This window comes from Colletes latitarsis, chromosome 10, assembly GCF_051014445.1.
Source record: "Colletes latitarsis isolate SP2378_abdomen chromosome 10, iyColLati1, whole genome shotgun sequence".
Taxonomy (NCBI): Eukaryota; Metazoa; Arthropoda; class Insecta; order Hymenoptera; family Colletidae; genus Colletes; species Colletes latitarsis.
In genome coordinates this window covers 22,858,512-22,878,283 of record NC_135143.1, presented here as the reverse complement: position 1 = coordinate 22,878,283, position 19,772 = coordinate 22,858,512, and the positions used below count along the sequence as shown (strand labels likewise).

The 19,772-nt window shown below is 38.0% G+C and overlaps 1 protein-coding gene across 1 annotated transcript in view; it reads right to left on the bottom strand.

Moving 5' to 3' along the window:
* The window catches only part of Sol1, a 556,981-nt gene that overhangs the window by 352,458 nt on the left and 184,751 nt on the right, over window positions 1-19,772 (bottom strand). Inside the window, exon 4 of the mRNA XM_076774500.1 lies at window positions 17,971-18,185. Coding sequence (XP_076630615.1) covers window positions 17,971-18,185 — 215 coding nt within the window. The remainder of the gene's footprint in view (window positions 1-17,970; window positions 18,186-19,772) is intronic.

The following is a 19,772-nucleotide window of genomic DNA, read 5'->3' as shown; positions in this document are numbered from 1 at the left end:
TGTAACGTTTAAACAGTAATGAATACGAAGAAGTTTCATGGCAATCTTCCTAAGTATTTATAATTTCATTAGAATTTATTAATTTCTTCGTGATTTTCTCCGGGTAGATTTTTCATATTTCAAGTATTAAATGCGTCGAAGTTGGGGCGACCGTAAAAGAGGTAATGGTTAAGGATTCCATAATAAACGTTTTTGCCACGTTTCGAGGATTTCGTTCCGGCGTTCGGGGAACGAATTCCCCGAGCAGAAGTTTCGGGCCGATCGACGGAGGGTCTGGCTGCGTGTATCGTTTCGCCCGCGATAAGAAAAGTCTCTCCAGGCGATACTTTCCCCGACCCGCAAGAACGTACGCCAGAGATTCTTTTTAAATTTCGTGCTCCGCCACGGCAGATAGATTTTAATGGACTTTGTACGCGGAACACGTAGTCACTTTGCGCCAGCAGGCTGCCCGCGCCACACACCGTCTGCGCGCTTATGCTACCAACCACCCACGCTGTACGCGTGATCTCGAAACAACCGTGTGCCGTCAACACGCGTGCACGAATCCCGTGGATTAATTCTATTTAACGGTGGGGCCCGATAGCGATTAGAAATGGGACGATAAAAGCAATAAGATTGCTCCCTTTCTGTCCTACGACAATGGTGTAGAAAAAGAAAAAATTAAACTATACGTTGGTAGTCGACCCCAAGGAGTTTTTTCTTAGGTTGGTATAGCACAATGGGCATTTTTCATAAAAATTTGAATTTCTGAAGCTCATAACAAAGAAAATATGGATGAAGCGGATCTATATTCTACGGCTGACAATGAAATGCAGCAAATATGACCGACTCGACGACTTCGATGAACGGAGACTCGCTGGATCTTCTGTTAAAAGCAATGCAGTCTCGCAAGAATATGCTCAAAGTGGATTTTAAAATTTTTCCGATCGAGAGAAAGGATCTGTTGATAACGGTATATCGTCCAAGTTGTTTTAGAAATTTAAAATTCCGAGTAAAAATTAATGGAAATGTTCAAAAACGTGGAAGCATCGAGAAAGTTCAGGAAACCTCAATCGTATAAATACGAACATCAATTGGACGTCGTTTTTCCGAATGTGGAACAAGAACAATTTTTATGGCACGAAATTCAAATATAGCGACAACCCATCAACGCGTACAACGAAGATAACACGCGTCGACCGTGCAATATATATTTTTGCCAACAAGCGAAGGATTACTAACAGAAAATACAAAATTGTTGGTTTTCACTGCAATAGGATAGAAAAACCGTCAGGAAACGTGCTGGTGAAAAATTCAATCGCTAGAATAATAGGACTCGGTGGAGAAGTGGTACAAGTACAAATTTCTACATTTTACTTTTCAGTGCGATAGATAGAAAATCGTTAAATAAATATAGAAATTAAAGGAAGCATATGTAGAACTCGTACTGAAATTGTAAAGAAATAAGTGTTTTAAAAGATTAGGATAAGTTCCTGATATCGTTCATAAAAAATGCATAGTTATTTTTTATAGTAAAACATGGTCATATTGCTCAGTAATTTTCTTGAATATAAATTAGCGTGATATAATTTTATATTCCCTGTAAATAAATAGAAAGGACAATTTTGGAATTGGTATATAGAATTATCCACCAAGTACGTAGTAAAAATTTCCTCGTAAATCTAAAAATTCCGTAAACAGATATAGAAGTTCAAACGCTAGTAGGATGATTTATATCGGCCCTGTCCAAGAATGGAGCTTCCTGCGTGGTTTTATCCCCCTGTATGCATCGTATCGAGTTTGTATTGGATCCACATCTATAACGCAACATCAACTAGCGTCCGTAGACTAGCAACGGAAACAGAGTGGAGGAAGCTGCTTTGCTACCACGAGCACCTTTGGACAGGGCTGATTTATATGGTCTGCTCTTCTTCCTCCGAAAAGCCGCAGAAAATCTTTTTACGTTGCGTATTTTCTTATGGGCTAATCTCGCAGCTTAATCTTCCTCTCTTCGTTCGTCTTCTTTCTCCAGGTTAATCCCATTACGAAAGCCATTTCCCACAAAAACAACGCGCGGTCGTTCGTTACAAATATGTTCCACTTGGCACGCTATATCGTTATCAAATTTCATTACCCATTCGCTACAATTTTTCTCCGATAACTCGATAGCTTTCTTATTTACTTTCATTCCGTAGCAGTCGCGTCTCCGTGAATTTAAAAGTGCATGAAACTTCTAGTAAACATCAAATATTCAATTCAAGAAACTTGAAGTCATTATTTTATAGTTCTGGTTGAAATTGTTACAAGAAGATGATACGTTTCAGACAAAGGCACCGTGAGTCTCCGTGGAACTATTAAAAGATTGAATTTAATTACTGTAAAGGAAAGTGCATGAAGTCATTATTTTATAATTCTGGTTAAAACTGCTGCAAGAAGATGGCACGTTTCGGATAAAGGAAGTTGACTAACACGTATCTCAAATGCTTTGCATCGAAACGACTATCTTTCAGTTTCGTCAGCTTCGTAGAATAATTGTTGATTGTATTAATTAACGCGGGCCTCGGTACATCTGCACGTGGCGTGTCGACTAACCGATCGGCGGACCACCTCTTTGCACAACACACATGGAGGTTTCGCTATAACGCCGTGAGAAAAGCATAACTGTGTTACGAATGTGATTAACTACGATATTAATTGCGAACCTTGCAACTTGGACTAAAGCTGTATGTGATAATTCCTAGACACGTATTTTACTAATAGCGATAATAAAGTTTTGCAAATTGTTAGAATCGCGTTAAGATTTACGTATGGACAACTAAATGAAATCACGGTACTCGTACTCCCACACTGTATCGTTATTCCCATATTGTACGGTCAATTAAGCCAGCGAACACTGTCACTTGGCATTCCTGGTCGACGCGATCGAATTTCCTAAATCAATTATGAAACGATGTTTCTGATTAACTATCAATTTGCAAGCGTCCGCACAAATTAAGGCAATTGGTCATGATATACTCCGTCCGTCGCGTTCGGAAATGCCGCTGTCTGGCCGGTTTCGGCGATCAGCGCGACCCCGAAATTACAACGTTTTAATTACGGTGGAATGCCAAACACGCGAGCACCCCGAGCGCGGGCGTTCGATTTAAAAATTACGTTAAACAACAGGACCGGGACAGGCGGAAAACGTCGCGACCCGTTGTAAACCGAAACTGTTTATGCGCTTGATTGCTATAATCGTTAACTAACGAGCTCGCTCATTGTTTGAGTCGAAACGTTCCAGATAGGGCGTTTGAAGCACAATTAAAGGCCGGATACGTTTCTGCCCGAACGCGAAATCATATTTCCGAGCGAAAACTGACGCGTGCAATTACGCGCGTGTTTATACGCCAGTAATCAATGTATTCCTCTATTTGCCAGTTATTCCGACGAATAAGGACACGGTCGGACAAACGTTGAGAGCAAGCAGCATTTTTTACTCCAAGAACTTTTTTTCTCACGAATAACACGAAATTTTATTATTTTCATCGTACGACAATTTTAGGTCGTCTTCGAAACTTTCGTACAGGTATGTAATATAGAATTTCAATTGTTATTTATACGAACAGTCTAATACGAGTATTAATACATCGTTGGAAAATGTATTTTATTTTAATCACGAAAATATGTTCAATTTTTATAGAATAATCTATGTTAAGTATTAGTGTTTGAGTAATTTCCATTGAATTGCAGAAATTTTGGCGTTGAGAGCAATCGAGTCTGGAACAATTACATTTTATCTCTATTAATTTAATTCAATGCAGCGATCATTAAGCAGTTGGAATGTTGAAACGCTGTCCTTTGTTGTGAAGTACCGTTGGAAAATCAAATCAAATAATAAAATTCGCTGGAGAATTGAATGAATTTCAGGCACTAATAATAAGCATCAGTATTAACGAGGAAATAATTAAACAATATCAGTCCATACAAAATTCAGATGGAAATATTTACAGCTCATTGTTTTCAAGCCAATGAAATATACGAATCATTAAAGAAATGGGTAAACGTTATGCGTTAAAAATATGTATAGAATAAGTAAAATATTCTACAAATGTAGAAATCTTATAATAAACATGTAATATTGATAAACTCGTATTTGGGATAGCCTTTAATTCATGGATGCAATTTTATATTTTATTATATTTCGTATTTTTTTGGTGATTCGGATATTTTTTGAGGTTGAAAATAATGATTTATTTTACTTTTCATTTGAATTTTGTACGGACTGTCATTGTCACGTGATTATTTCCTCGTTAGTATTAATGCTTGTTACTGCTACCGCAGGACATTTCATTGTGCGCAGAATTTTATTATTTCACTTTTGATTTTCCAATGGGCATCGTTGCAACACTTCCAGCTGCTTAATGATCGCTGTTCTGAATTAAATTAATAAAGAAAGTAATTTTTGTAAATGTATTTTCATAAATCAAACATCAATTTATTAAACAGCGAATGTAATATCATAATGTGTTGTATAAACAATGTGTCAATACTGCCTTTACAATTTGGCGAAATTCACTGAAATAATTACTGTAGTACTCAACAAACATTAAATTATTCTGCAGAAATGAGAAATATTACGTTGCCCCAAAAATATTACATATATCAAGACTTTAAATTATCATTAAATCGTAACTGCTACTAAACATAACATCCAGTATGATTTATGGTTTTCCACCATTGTTCTGAAAGCAATTGTTCCTCGGTATAATGCTGTTTCTTTAGATACAAAAAGCTTTGAACATCTACGTTCAACATTTTCATCGTCGTCGAATCATCTTCTACTCAGAAAATTGAAACTACAATTTTGTTTTTAATTTTGGCGCCAATGGACAATATCCTCAAATTTTTCGTAACTCGTTCCACGCATGAACAAAATATATTTGATTAATTAGAACGAAAAGAGCTGTTCAACATTGTCTAAATACGTATATTTGATTTCGACCAACGTGATTTAAAGCGATCAAAATTATATACATTACCCGATAATAATTTTAATACGTATTAAATTTATTACCACAAAAAAATAATGTCACTGTTGGAATTTTTATTCATAAATTTATTACCTTTGCTGAAATTATGAACAATCTGAACGATAGCACAATTTTATTCGAATGACGTTAACTCAGTACATGAACCGGAGAGGAACTGACACGTAACGAGAAGAATTAAAAATTTTACGCAGATATGTGCTCGTGCAATTTAATCTTTTTGCCGCAGAAGCTTTTGACATTTAAATTAATAGTCTTACAAGTCCAACCACTCGTTTCGTTTGAGCGTTAATTAATTCACGGATATATAAATAACCAAGAAGTAATTTTATTTTCAGAAGATAAAATAAAATTCATGCAAATACAGAGTTAATGATTTCAATCATTCTGCGCGACGGTTTTATTCCCCTCGAAGAGATAGTCTCGTGTTTCCCGATTTTTTGACATACCCGATCGAGAGAGAACCGGTTGCAAAAAGATTGCCACGTTTATCAGTGGAACCACGACCGTCGTGCGAGAAGAAACTGCAGCATCGTAGCAAATTGGTCACGTACCTCTTGGTTTAATAGTTTTAGAAACTAGCCCTCGGACGTTCTACCCGATATTCGAAACGCTAGCCGTCCCTGCGACTTCATTTTACGCAACTGCAATTTTCTAACAGCACTGTCACGAGCAATACGCCGGATTTGAAACGGTTTCACGGAAAATTACACCAACCCTGAAAATAGACGCTCGAAGAACGGGTGTTAAAAGTACCGCGTAATATTGTTCGAGAGATTTGATGGAACTTTTTCCGATCGATGCTTCGCGGATTCCTTTTCGCTGAAATAACTCCAACTGAAATGAATTAATCGCGCTACTCGATTCTATCGTTACGGTCCGTAGCCTCGATGAGATTTACTTTTTGTCTAACATCATTATGATAGCACGCTGGAAATTATATCTATGATGTTTCTTTAACTAAAATAACAATTTACCCTGAAGGGGTAAAATTCAGACAATTTAATAACGCAAAAGCGACGGATCAAAGCTATTTTAAATTTTTTATTCTATAAAAATTTTACGGTTGCATTTTATTTCTATAGATTACGGACAGTCGACAAGTCGTTCCTTCTAAATAATTAAACATATATTTAAACTCGTCGCGTAAAAGTAAAATTCCAGGACCGTTAATCGCCAAATTTGGACAAACCTGGCCAAACATTTACGAGTTCATCCGACAAACGTCAGTCTCGTTCGCTTCTGACTTGTCTCATTGTCCGTTAAACAAATTAGTTTCACGAACGAGCGAAATTAGACGCATTCCGTATAGTTATGGGCGGGAAGAAATTTTCTTAAGTTTCATTAAGTTTATACTCCGTCCAGAGATACTCGCTGCTGAAACTCGTAATGACGTACCAAGTTGTTTACGAGGCTGTGAAAGAGACGGAAGTGTCGAGACAAAGTTTCGTTCAGTCACTCAGCTTCCCGTAAGAGGAGATTTATGTTTACTCGTGAAAAAGTTTACGAGTTTAAGTACTTTCTATATCAGATGTCTCCGAGGTACCATAGAATATGTAACAAACGGACAAGGTTGCATAAAACGATTCGGAGTAGTTTTCACCCCGAAGGGATTACAAAAGAAATTATTACTGAGAGGGTGAAAAGGAACTTTCTACGCTTATTTGTATTTTCTCAAATTTGTATCGATAACCTTTCGCGTATTTCGACTGCTCAAAAATTCTATCTGTCACGAGCGAGACGTACCAAAAAAAAGAGATACTGCTTAGCAATCAAAGAACTCAACGAGAGCAAATTTAGCGAGAACGAATAATTTCAACATGCAGGAAACTAATAAAAGTGCCGGGTTGTTTGATTTGTTCTCTGTCCCGTGAATTCCACGTGTCTATGCAATTACTAGGTGGACAGGAAATGTTCGCCTCTGGTAGTTCCTTTGAAAATTACACTATTCATATTTTATTACGCGAAAGAAAATCTTGCCGCGCCACATTTCTCGTTGTAATAATAGAACTGTCACGGTGATAAAATCCGAAACGTATGCCTGGGCGACGAAACCAGCATCGTCCTGGCAAGATCGTGCTCACCGAACTCTGACCAAGAATCTGTAAAATGCATTATAAATGCAATAGTGGATCGGGATCTTCTGACACGGTAACAATAATTTCTCAGCGTTCTAATGTCGATTCTATCAAAAATTGAAAGTAAGATTGTGTATATAGTTAATCGTTCGAAAGGAAATGCAAATTTAGAACACGAACGTCACTACTTCATAAACTATGTAATCCTAAATTACTCTATACTTACGTTGGTGTTCCTGTAACTGGTTACGAAACTTTAACACGTCCATTTAATACGTTTACTATGTATTATACAAGTTTCTTAGAGCAACATGCACGAGAATTGAACATGTTTCTCTAGAATGCGTCTTAGAAGTAGTCTCGCAAGCCGTAACCTCGTAAAGCATATGTACTAGTAACCATAAACTTGAATCCTGAGACACTATGATATCGTGTATCTTGAGATAGAGTGTACAAACAACTATAATTGCGAGTCTGCAATTTCCATTTATACGCGTGCGGTGTCATACTTTAATAACCATTAATAACAATGGTATTATTAAATTTTTGGAAGCAGTAAATGACAGAAATGAGAATAGATGACAAAATATAATGAAATTCTGTGAAACGATAGCTAAAAACGCTTTACGAGCGCGCCTCTAACGTTTCCAAGAAAGTAATATAGAAAATTGACGTAAAACAATCGACTTGAAAAAAATTCTAACTCTATCGACTTGGAAAATATTTTGTTTGGAAACAGGTTGATCGTCGGTTTATCTCGTCGTTTAATTTTCTTATAATTGCCTTTGTAAACACGATTGGAAATACTAAAAATCAATAAGGAAGACCTTTGTGCCCCGACACTGCAGTTCAGAATAAACTCCTTCCATAGTAAAAGTCCTGTTCCATCCTCTTCTGTACGTTCTATCGATTCGCAGCGTTGCCGTGGATATTTTCGAACAATGGTGTTCCGTTAACGTCAAAGATCCCGTGTCACGTTGATTAAGATCAAGACGGAAGAGTTCAAATGGATTCTGATAACGGAGAAATCGAATCTCAGTCGATTCCTCGAGGTCTCTATTCTCCGAGTAATTAGCACGACGCCGCCGGTAGGGAAAAGTTGAAAATAGTCCAGGAGACCGAATTACCCGCTTTAATCAATACCGTTGCAAATAGCCCCGGGACTTTCCGCACTTGTACCATATTTCCTCTTTATCCTGAACATCGTAACGCTGTTCGCTTTATCAGAGGCGATAAGCCTGGTCGAACTCGTTACAATTTTAATCGTAATTTGCCAACTTTCGGTGAACACTAGCGCAGACGTCGTTACTCTTCGACGAATCCGCGATTTTTCACTGTGATTCTACATTCCCCGGTCGACAAATGTATTTTTTAACTTGCAATTATATGCATACTTTTCGAGAAGCGACGAATTAAAATTTTTAGTGCGATCGGAGGCTCCCTTGATAACAAAATTGGAAGAACGACAAAATTTGTACATATTTTTTCGATGGCTCTTTAAAATCAAGTAATTTTAAATAAAAGGAGTCACTTGCAATTTCTTAATATCAATATTGAACCAAGAAAGATTGGCTATAAATGCTTTCTTTTAACGAAATTTGAAAGTATTCTTTTTTCATAAAAAATATATTTTAGAAATAAATTTTTTGAATAGTGAACTTAAACTTTCGAGGAAACAGATCGAGAGACGGTAAATACAATTTTAATATACGGGCAAAAATGAAGGCTCTATATTTGCGTTACTCACTGTCAATTAACCGTGTCTTCTGAGCCAGTGTATTATGATTTTCATTTATAATACGACGAAGATTGACATAGATGATATCGATCGTTTACGTGTCAATTATTTTGTTACAAAAATGCACAATATTATGAACAATACCGAGTTTTCGTGATACCAAACGGGTGTTAAGAAGACTTCAACAACTATACAGTAATTTAAATTACATGTTTAAGTCTAGTTGCTAAGTTGATTAATTATCTAAAGATTGCTACCGACTTTGTTACTTATGGAAACTGCGATCGTCGCTAGAACAAACGTGCCTGCACGCTCTCCTTTGTAAATGATATAGTTGATCAGGCCTCGTGTTTCGTGTTATAATTAACGATACGACGAATACACTAACCTATCGTAGATTTCGCCTACTTATGATTGTTCGAAACTATCCCTCGTTGCACGAATAGTACGCTAAAGCTCCTTCCAAGTTATTCATGTTACACAAGAGGATTGAATGATGTCCTTTCTGTTAACGATCTCGATACAGATCTTACTGTTTGAATTTTGTCTGAACGTTGTGCCAACAGAGATTTCCATTAATATTGACATTACTGAGTTAATGCTGAGTTAACTTGTTTCGAATGCAAAATATATACTGCTGATAGTTGAGAAGTAATAAAACTAAAATAAAACATTACAAAAAAAAATTAAGAACCGAATAAATAGAGAAACATATACATACGGATGTTATCAGTAAAGTTTTTCTGGTCCAACCAAGAAAATTGTTTTGGAAAATAATTCTTAGATGACTAGGTTTGATTTAAGATTGCTTTTTTTACTTTAAGAGTGTTTTACCGTCGAAGGTTGTTACATGACACTTTTGCGTAGACCAAGGTGAAGTTTCGAGTGGAATTATTAAATTTCCAGTGATTATCGAAGACGCTAGGATTCTCGTTAACGAAGATGCTGCAAGCGATATTTATAGCGCAGCGACCGCCAAAGAACCGCTTTCGCAATTTTCCCGTTAATTGCTGAATTTCGTGGAAATTGGGGTTGCGAGCTTGCAAGCGTGGTAAATCAATTAGCTCCTACTGATGTAACTTCCATTCCATCTATATTCGCGAGCTACGACGCGTTATTACGGCAGTTATTGCCAAACGTACAGGAATTCTTTTCGAAGACTGCGAAAATTTTCGGGAATCGGAGCGAAAAAAATACAGCAAAATGATTCGATTCTTGATCTCGATGTTAAATGTGCATCTGGACCATACATTTCGTAAAACGAGGTAAAATTCACTTTCGCGATTTGAATTTATCAGAATTCGTTCGACGGAAAAATTTAATTACCATGAATTAGAATCGTGCGTGGAAATGACTGGATAATTTTGTTAGAAACTTTCCCTTAGAGTTTGATACAACTGTTTGGTACACTGTCCGTTTCGATGCACACGTTATGTCATAACATTTACTATGTTCTACAATTATTAAATAGTTCTATTATAATCAACGATTAACGATAGAAAATAATAATGGAATTACGAGACTTCGAGTTTTATTTATTTTACTGTAAACTTTATTATGTCCATAGATGCTGTACTGTTAAAACTGAGAATTTAATTGGAAGATACAAATTGGCCAGGGTTAATTTACAGTTTCGAGTAACTTTTGTTTATAAATCTCGTCTATGGGCAGACTCGAGGGCACGAGTATAGTTTGTATATTAATGAACGTATGAGAATCGATGCCCTCTATTATGAACTTATATTGGAAAATCAGATAACGCGGCAAAATGCAGCTGAAAATGAAATCAGTTATTGGCAGAAACGGTAGAGATACAACCATCATTATATGAAAATGCGAGTAATCGTCTTTTACTGCGACAGAATTACTGTTATTTAGCCGATGCATGTCGACCACTTCGTTACGGCGGAGTCTGATCAAAAACCGCCTGATACAGAACGGTACGACAGAAATACGCAATCGCGCAAATAACGCTGCAATTTGTTAATACCCATAGGATTATCGAATTGTATTGTCCATAATATTGCAATTTATAACGATACGTAAACTTTGAATTCATGCTGCGCGTATAGATTGCAACGAAAATTATATTATATAATGTTTGTTTTGCAGAGAGTGACCATAATTACCCATCCTTCGTAGCAGAAGGGTTACTCGTTCATCATACTCAATCTACCCTTCGTCTGACTTTAATTTACAGTGAATGTTACAAAACGCATGTAATGTAAAGTTACCCAAAAGATAGTTTGTTTATACCGTGATTAGAAAATGTATTGCGCACAGCTGACAAGAAGTCACGTGCTGCTGTAGGATCCTATTTGCAATTTTTTATGATGGTATTCGGTCTATAAAAAATAATTGAATCAGCATTTCTTTCGTGGGATCCTTTTGTCAACCACGTACAATAGAACCTAAATGATAGGTCCTTTGAGTCTGTGCGTTGACCGTAGAACCAACTAGTATACTTTCAACGGTTTGAATAATTCTGGCTGGTCCTGCGACCATCGCTCACCGTCGGATCCTTCCGTTGATCGTCGGTACTACGTCTTGCTTTCCGTTACACGTGCACCACCATAGTATGTCGCCAAGTATATCACGTTCATGTATCATCTGTTTAATGTACCAAATATGTGAAATCTAGACATTTTTTCCAACAAAGGAAGGACACGAATAGGACGAACGTCTTTCGGACGAAATCGAGTTTAAAATATAGAGCACAGTGAACTGGAAACAGGTCCCTGCAATATTAGATCGGTCGCTTTTATGGAAAATCGAGCGAAACATTAACATTCGGAAGATGAAAATTCGAAAGGTTTGTTTTTGCCTCAGATTGTGGATCTCGATAAAAGGAATGGTAGAGTTTTATATGTTTTTTCTCATTACTGTGAGTTGTTTCCTTAATTACCGATAGCCATACCGATTTTAGTATCGTTAAGGAAGCAATAAACTATCGATCCAAGAAAGAAAACATGCGAGACTTTTCATCGAGATGTACAATTTAGAGCTAAAACGAAGTTAATACGATACCTTTCGAATTTTAGCTATTATGCACGCCATATGTGGTTTATGCATAACTGTGCACCGTTACGTTTCAGCCGAATAACCATAGAATTCTCGAACGAAATATTTTCCAACAGATGAATAGATTATGCACAGTCTACTGCCAGACCTGTTCCCTTAGATTTAAATCTGCTGCAATTTTATTTCTGGGACCATTGAAACACTTGGTTATTCAACACACATCGCCAGTATTGAAATACTTTAGCAACGCATACGAGAAGACTGCCGAGAAATTCGACGAATATCAGGAATATTTGAAAAATTGAGGAACTCTATGTCACGTCGATCGCAGGTTTGCATTCAGGCTGTAGGTGGCCATTTCGAGCACTTTCTACAAAGGTAAGCAGCTATAGAGGGTGTTCGACCACCCCTGGGAAAAATTTTAATGGGAAATTCTATAGGCCAAAATAAGACGAACATCAAGAATATCGATTTGTTGATCGAGACTTCGTTAAAAAGTTATTAAAAAATTAAGTTACAAAGTTTCAAATCATTCACGGAAAAATTATATTCGGTCGTGGGGATTAATTACAATAATTTTTGGTCAATAGGCATACCCCCGAAATCCTACGTACTTTCCGATTTGACCGATCCCTGGACCCAAATATTTCTTCTTCAAACGTTTCTTACGTAAATTAATGTTAATTTCACCGCGGAAGCGAACGCGGAAGTAACCGTAACGACAAAATTCTGTAATAGCGAACAGCAAAATATAACTCTGGCGTACGGTGCATGCGAGGCAAATATTATGAGAGCAAAACGTTTGTACGCGGAAAAATATCCAAACCAAAATCAACCAACACAACTTACGTTTCAGAGGCATAGTAAAAGGTTTGAAGAAACCTGCAGCGTTCGCATAGAACGGAAACGACAGAAACCTGTAAGAAATATCAAGAATACTCGAAGATACGAAAAACTCTATCGTTAGAGCATGCAAAGTTATAACTCCGCATACTCTCGAACGTGTATCGCTCACGTAGCTTAATCGACCACGCGTTTTCTATTACTAAAGAAGAGCTATCTAACCGTAAACAGTCAGAAAAAAAATTAAATAAAATCATTCTCTTAAGAGGGCTCTCTAATGTTGATTTTTACCAAATTGGTAAATAGAAATCAACATTCCTTTAAAGCATTTAAAAAATAATGAACTAATGGAGATTTACATTGACATATATTAATAATAATCCACTTGAGGGTTAAAGAAGATCGTGAAACCCGTAAATATTAACAGAGAGCCAGAAACTTGTCGCCAAAGGTTCCGTGCTCGGTGCCAGGGCAGAGTTTTAAAACGTTTGTGTGTCTCTGATCGACGTGAAAGTTCCGTAGACCCGCGATCCATGTGGGAAGATCCTACTGGAGTTAAAGTTACTTCAAGAGTAGCAAGAGTTCTTCAAGAGAGGAGTTTAAACACAAGTAGATCCATAAAGAAGCCTCTGTTCGCTACAGCAATGAAGTAGAAACGTCTGGAGTAGGATCTAAACAACGCGCGAAATGCTCGATAAAAGAGTAGAATAAGGCTGGAGACAGACGAACGGTACGTACGATATCGAAACGGGAAAAAGTCGTTTGTCTGCATCGAATTTCATCAACTATTGCACTTGGGCTACTTATATCAGGTCCTCTCGGGCGACTAAGTCTTGTCTTGTCACTCTTTTCATTTTGTTTGGAACTTTTAACTAAATAAACGATCCACTAATAACTGGAGCACACACTTTACTAACAAGCAAGAACACTCGACTCAAATTCTTTTAACTTTTTCTCACGCACGTCCTTTCCGGTCGGAAACCCTATCTATTCTATTCTTTTCTTTCCGTATATTTCTTTTTTCAAACGTTCTGGTATCCAGATAACCAACTCGACTACCTTCAAAGATCTCATCCAAACGCCAACCAGACGCACATTTGCGTTTTCGATGACATTCTTCGCATCGATTAGAGCCAACATAATTTTATTTATTCAATGAATGAAGTTTTCTAATGGTTTACAGCATATTTAACCGTTTGATGGACGAGTCGTACCGTTCGAAATAACGAACAGTGGCCAAGGATCCGTCCAGGATCGCCGCGATAATCATCCCCCTTCTGCGTCTGACCGCAACCAACTCCACCCTCATCGGGTCAACCCCTGTTTGATTAAAACTCTCCGGTTAGGTAGGAGAAATTACATTTTAATTATAGATGGTTAATCAGCGTATCCTTTGGTCCCGGACACACGGGTAGGGCACGCTATTTCCCGGTTTAATGGACGCGCGTAATCTATTTTCTAGCGACCAGACATCTCGAAGTCGTCTGAACGCATCGGTGAATCGGAGCATTGATGGCTCGTTGAAAAAGGTTGCACATATTTCACCGATACCGCTCACGGGTTCTCGCCTTTTCCTTTTTCTACGCGGCACCGCACATTCGTCAGTGACGGCTCCCCAGGATGATGGATCGAGCGAAATGGGTTCGTGACGTTTTCCACGCATTAGGGCAGATCCGTGGCGCATTTTTCTTACCGTTTTGTCAAGGTCTTTGTTTGCCGACCGGCCGCAAATCACGACGATGAAATATCGCCCGGTTTCGAGCGTATAATCGTCGATCCGCGATGTCCCGCGGGATAAAATCCCGCCGCGGTACCGATCCCGAGGAAATTGAATATCGATTGAGTTAGCCGTGGGATCAACGAGATCCTTCGCACGAAACATTATATGTGAGGCTGCTTTGATAACACGGTTTACGGTAAGCCCAGCTGCCGAACACCGATTTTGCTATCTGTCGTCTAATCTCTGTCTAACTAATCTCTTCGGTTATCAGCCTCCATTATGGTCCGCTGAGTTCTAGACGGATTTTCCCCACCTCGGATTAACCTTCCACCCGGAAACCTGCTTCAAGTGGACGCTAAGGGATCGCGGAAACCGACAGTTTGTCCGTACGAAAACACACGATGATCCTAAATCTTTGTGATCCCAAACATTTTCCATATTTTTACTTATACCCCAAAACTTGCGTGTATCTTCTCATTGACAATCACGGAAATTCGATTTACGGTAATACATTCGATGTAAGTGAAGTGAACTTGGAAAGTTATGTTCTGACATTGTTCGTAATTTAAAATTGATACGGTGTCTTGATACTCTATTTTATAGTATACTATTTATAATATATTATTGCAGCTTGATAAAACACTAAACGCTTCGTTTCTTCCAACGTTGTTACTAAAACCATGTGCTTTTTGGGGGGACAAACAGTTATAGTGACAACTCTTCGATAAACGCGCCGTATGCACTTCCATAGGGGCCATTCCGCGTCAAATCAATCATTTTTGTACGCGATGTTAGCGGTTTTGTTCAAATCGAAATATCTAACAGTCCATGTGATAATAGACAAAGTTTAAATCATCGTTCTGTGTTATCTCCGACATTATTTAAATAATACTCGTAGCTTGTATTTCTCGACGTTCACAAATCGAAAATTAAATTACAATACTTGTTTCGATATCGCAAATTTTCGTCCAGGAACGAAAACGATCGCGCACCAATACTTCGAGCGAATATATTTGTCGAATTGATATTAAAACGAGAGTTAGACGATAGAAAAATTGACGGTTACGCATGAATCAAGGAGCACAGGAATTAAATAGTCAACTCGCCGCAAATTTGTCACCTTATGTAAATTGCACGGGTTCCTGAGGAGCGCCTGTATCGTCCTTTTGCTCTGACGACGAGGGAGGGGAAAAAGGGACAGCTCAGGCAAGCATGCGAGAGAATTGTACATTTTGGAATTGCATGGAAAAGTTTCCTCCGACCGGGAAGAATTATGTCACGGTTATATGTGGCATACGTAAGCCGGACGCATACACGTGAGTGAAATAAAAAAATTCGCGGTCCAACATGTTTAAAGCACGCGTCGGCTAGTCATATTCGTGAAACGTTTACTAACGAACCACCGTTTCGCTAAACCCACACAATATTTACTGTTTAGCTCCGTTGTGTCGCTGGCAAATTTACGAAACTGTATAGAATTCAAGTAACCATAAATAAAAATTTGAATCTTTTGTAAGCGTTCTTCTTATGTTTTGATACGCGTCGATTAAACGTTTGGACAAGTCTGTACCGTTTCATTTTTTAACGAGAAAATTGTCCACTCTGATGCAATTTAAATAATAATATTGCGTTTAGAAGTTTCGACCGTAGTTCGCGTCGAGTCAGTATACGTTTTCTTTTTTTTTTAATAGACGATGATTTCCTTTAAGAATTACTGCGAATGTGGTACGATTGAAGAGTGGTTCTGTTTGTACAACCAGATATTCTTGCGTAAATTCGCAGTATTCTGTTCCGAGTATTATCATAATTGTTCTACCTTTTCTCCTAGTATTATGGGTCGCTATTAGTCGGTGGAAATCCTGTTCTATGTCGTATGAATTCGTTTTCTTTTCTTTGATGACAGTTTATATTTTATTCCATTCCATTGTTGTTTGTAACAACGACGAGACAAGATAAAGTCGAAAGTTTCTTAAATTGAACGCTCATCGATCGAACGATTTTAAGCAACGAAAGATAAACGACGCATTGTTTTGACAATTTACCTATTCTCAAAGCACAATAACTCTTTAAATTTCCGGATCAGGAACCTTTCCTTGTTACGAGCACGGAACCGTGGCACCGTTTGTTGTAACGCGTGTAGACACCGCGTCGCCGGAGGATTTCCAACGGGAGAACTAATACACCTTAAAGAGAACAGCGATACGGTTGAACGCTTCCATTCACACGTTTTCAAACAAATGGCAACGGCGGGACAACTTTAGCGGATAATTTGTCGCAGTTTTGCGAAACGAGATTTAATGGATTGCGCTCTCGTCAATTTAATTCTGCTATTACAACGAAGATGATTAAAGCTAAATTTAAAACAGGCACGGAACATGTTTCAAACTCACCGGATATTGTTACGAAACACGTTGTTGCCGCCAGTATCAAAATTATTGGATTATTGGATTTTACGTAATTCAAAAACTACGTTCTAAATCTATCCGTTCGAGCGGAAATATCTCAGTACCTTTCAAACTACAAATAGAAAGAGAAATATAATTTTAATCGCTGACAGATGCAAGAAATTTAATATTTCCGTTAATATCCGATCTTCGCGGATATATTCTTCGATCAATAACGTCGTTATAAATAAAAATTCTGCGGAAACGGTTATTTTAGAACCATAATTACAGTTTAATCTATGTGAAACGGAGTTTTTGTCTGCTATGCCGGCGGCGAGGGACAGATATTGATCTCGATTAAGCTTTAAAAAGTAATTACAACCGGCGAAGCCATCATAGGCCCCACGTTTTGAACGATGCACGACGAAGAATAACCTCGTTCGCCTTATGAAACGTTTCCGTCCTCGTTGGTATAATAAATTACCTTTTTAAAGCAAATATCACCGGCCTTTGCTGCTTCGGAATTTATTTTCCACATAATTTCCGTGCTTATAATTTATTGCTTTTTCATCAATCGTTAACAGACGGTCGAATTCGATAAAATATTTCGCGTTTAATTCAGAGATACGCGAAAATTGAACGAAATCGTACGTGAGTATTCTTTCGTGCAAGATCATCCAGTGCGTGGGCGCAACCACGGTTTAATTAGCATTATTTCGAAGGGAACACGTTCCGCGAGTCCTTTCAGCGATCCCCGGGGTAACTTTAAAAATATTTTCCAATTGAGCCGCCCGCGGCAAAGAGTAAGTCTCCACTCGAGAGAGTTTCATAAAACGAGACCTACAGTTTTCTCGATAAGTATGCCAGTCGAGTAGAGCTTCCCGACCTAGAAGAGCTTTTTGCTCGAGACGAAGCCACGAAGTGGTTTTTGTTAACATCCCGTCAGTCTTAATCCAGTACGGTCCTTGGATCAGACTTCAGGTTTGTCAGAAGCTTTCGATTCGTCCTGGAGTCGTATTTAAAGATCGACGAAAAACAACCTCCACGTAATTATCAAAATGCAATTTACGCTTTTTCGTTTTTTCGATTCGTTTGTGGATCTTTTTGAGACGATGTTATTGCTTCGAACGGTCGAACAGTTAAATTAATAAATGTTAATAAAGTCTGATGGATAACTCACGTCTGTCGATGAAGCGAAAATTTCCGAAAAATCCGGACGCATTCGACGGAGGCTCCTGGGTGTGAAACTCCAAAATAAGCGTCGATCTCGAACTGTACAGAATTTGCGGGATGTCGTTCAGTTCCCCACAAAGCACACCAGACCACGGAGTGTACTCGGAAACTCCCGTGGTCTCCAAATGTAGAAACACTTTTAGAAAATCGCCACCCACGCAACTGAAACATAAATCAAGAGAGCATCGTGAGCAATTTGTTGATTATAAAGACGCGCACCAGGGGCCAATTCGAAGTTTCCAGTCAGGCTAACAACCTTCTTTGGAACTTAAGAAATATTGTATTAAGATAGCCCAAAAGTGCTAACAGGAGAATTATTAAGGACAAATTGATCATTACATCGCCATATCTGAATAAAATACCTGGCTCGTTAAACCTGTTACAAGAGATAACAATACGCGGAGACATCGCGTATTTTTTTTTTTTTTGACACGAGTTACGTATAACTGTATGTTTAAAAAGCACGTAATTAATTCGATCATCGAGCAGCGCGAATTTTCCAGCTGAACCACACATTTTCCAATAAATACAAATAAAGTGTCTACTTCGTTTACCTCGCTAAATTAAACCTGTCGAGTACTGATGGAAAACAGACCTCAATGTTATCGTTTAAACTCGACTTCGTCAAGCACGAAATTGATGTCATTCATTGAAGTGACTTTATTTCAAGGATATTTCGTCCAATACTATTATATTATTCAAATACATTTATAAATTTTAAAAAAGTTCTCGTGCCTTTACGACTATATTACGAAATATGTTTAAGTTCAACCGAGTTTACAAATCCTGCGATAAGATTTTGTAATCTCCTTCGAACAATTGTTCTGGTTGTTACTTTATTTCCGATACGTTTTCAATACCACGAGAAACAGTATGTTTTGAAATAATTAATCGCATTGACAAAAATACGATGTATTACCTGCATTTCGATTTAATTAAACGTTGATACGGAAAATCGTAATTGTCTATAATTTATGCGCATCGATGCGAAACGTTAATTTCGTTTTAAACGATGCTCGAGACGATCCTCGCGATTTCGAACGTATTCCCATGACAAAGAAATGAAATCGGGTGAACGTAAATATGTAGATTTCGAATAAATGCAAAATTTATCGTGAAATGCCATCCACCGGTAAATTCCTTTGTACGAACGGGTGAATCGTACTTGGACGACGTAGGCAGAACATAGCAGCGAGTGCTCGGATAAAGATGAAAGCCGAGATGATACCTTGTGTCGCGGGGGCGGGAAATCTTGGAATGCGTAAAGAGTGTGATTTATTCGGGCAAAGGCTCGTACCGCCAACGTATTGCGGAATCGTTTTCGAAATAAAAGCCGAGAAACGGAGGCAACTGATCCCTCCGCTGCTCCAGCTATTTCATTGTTTCCCTAATCTCCGAATCATCCGCCCTCCAAAAAGGCGAGATCGATAATTGAGTTCTCCGCGGTTCCAATAGAAGTAGTTAAATTTGTGAAACGTTAACTTCCTCCTTTCGATTCTATTAACCCCCGAACAAAGCGTTCGAATTAATAAAATTACAGTTTCGAGATATCAATCCAACCCCGATATCCTAAAAAATAATACGATATTTCTTTATCGCGTTTCCATAAAATTTAACGTAACAAGTGCATTTGTTCGATCGCTTTTGCGTGGTACAGTACATAAATTTAATTTTCCCGGAAGATTAGACATTTTTAACGTTGGTTCGAAGAAAATTGATTCCAATTCGATATTAAGATTGGCCGAAATT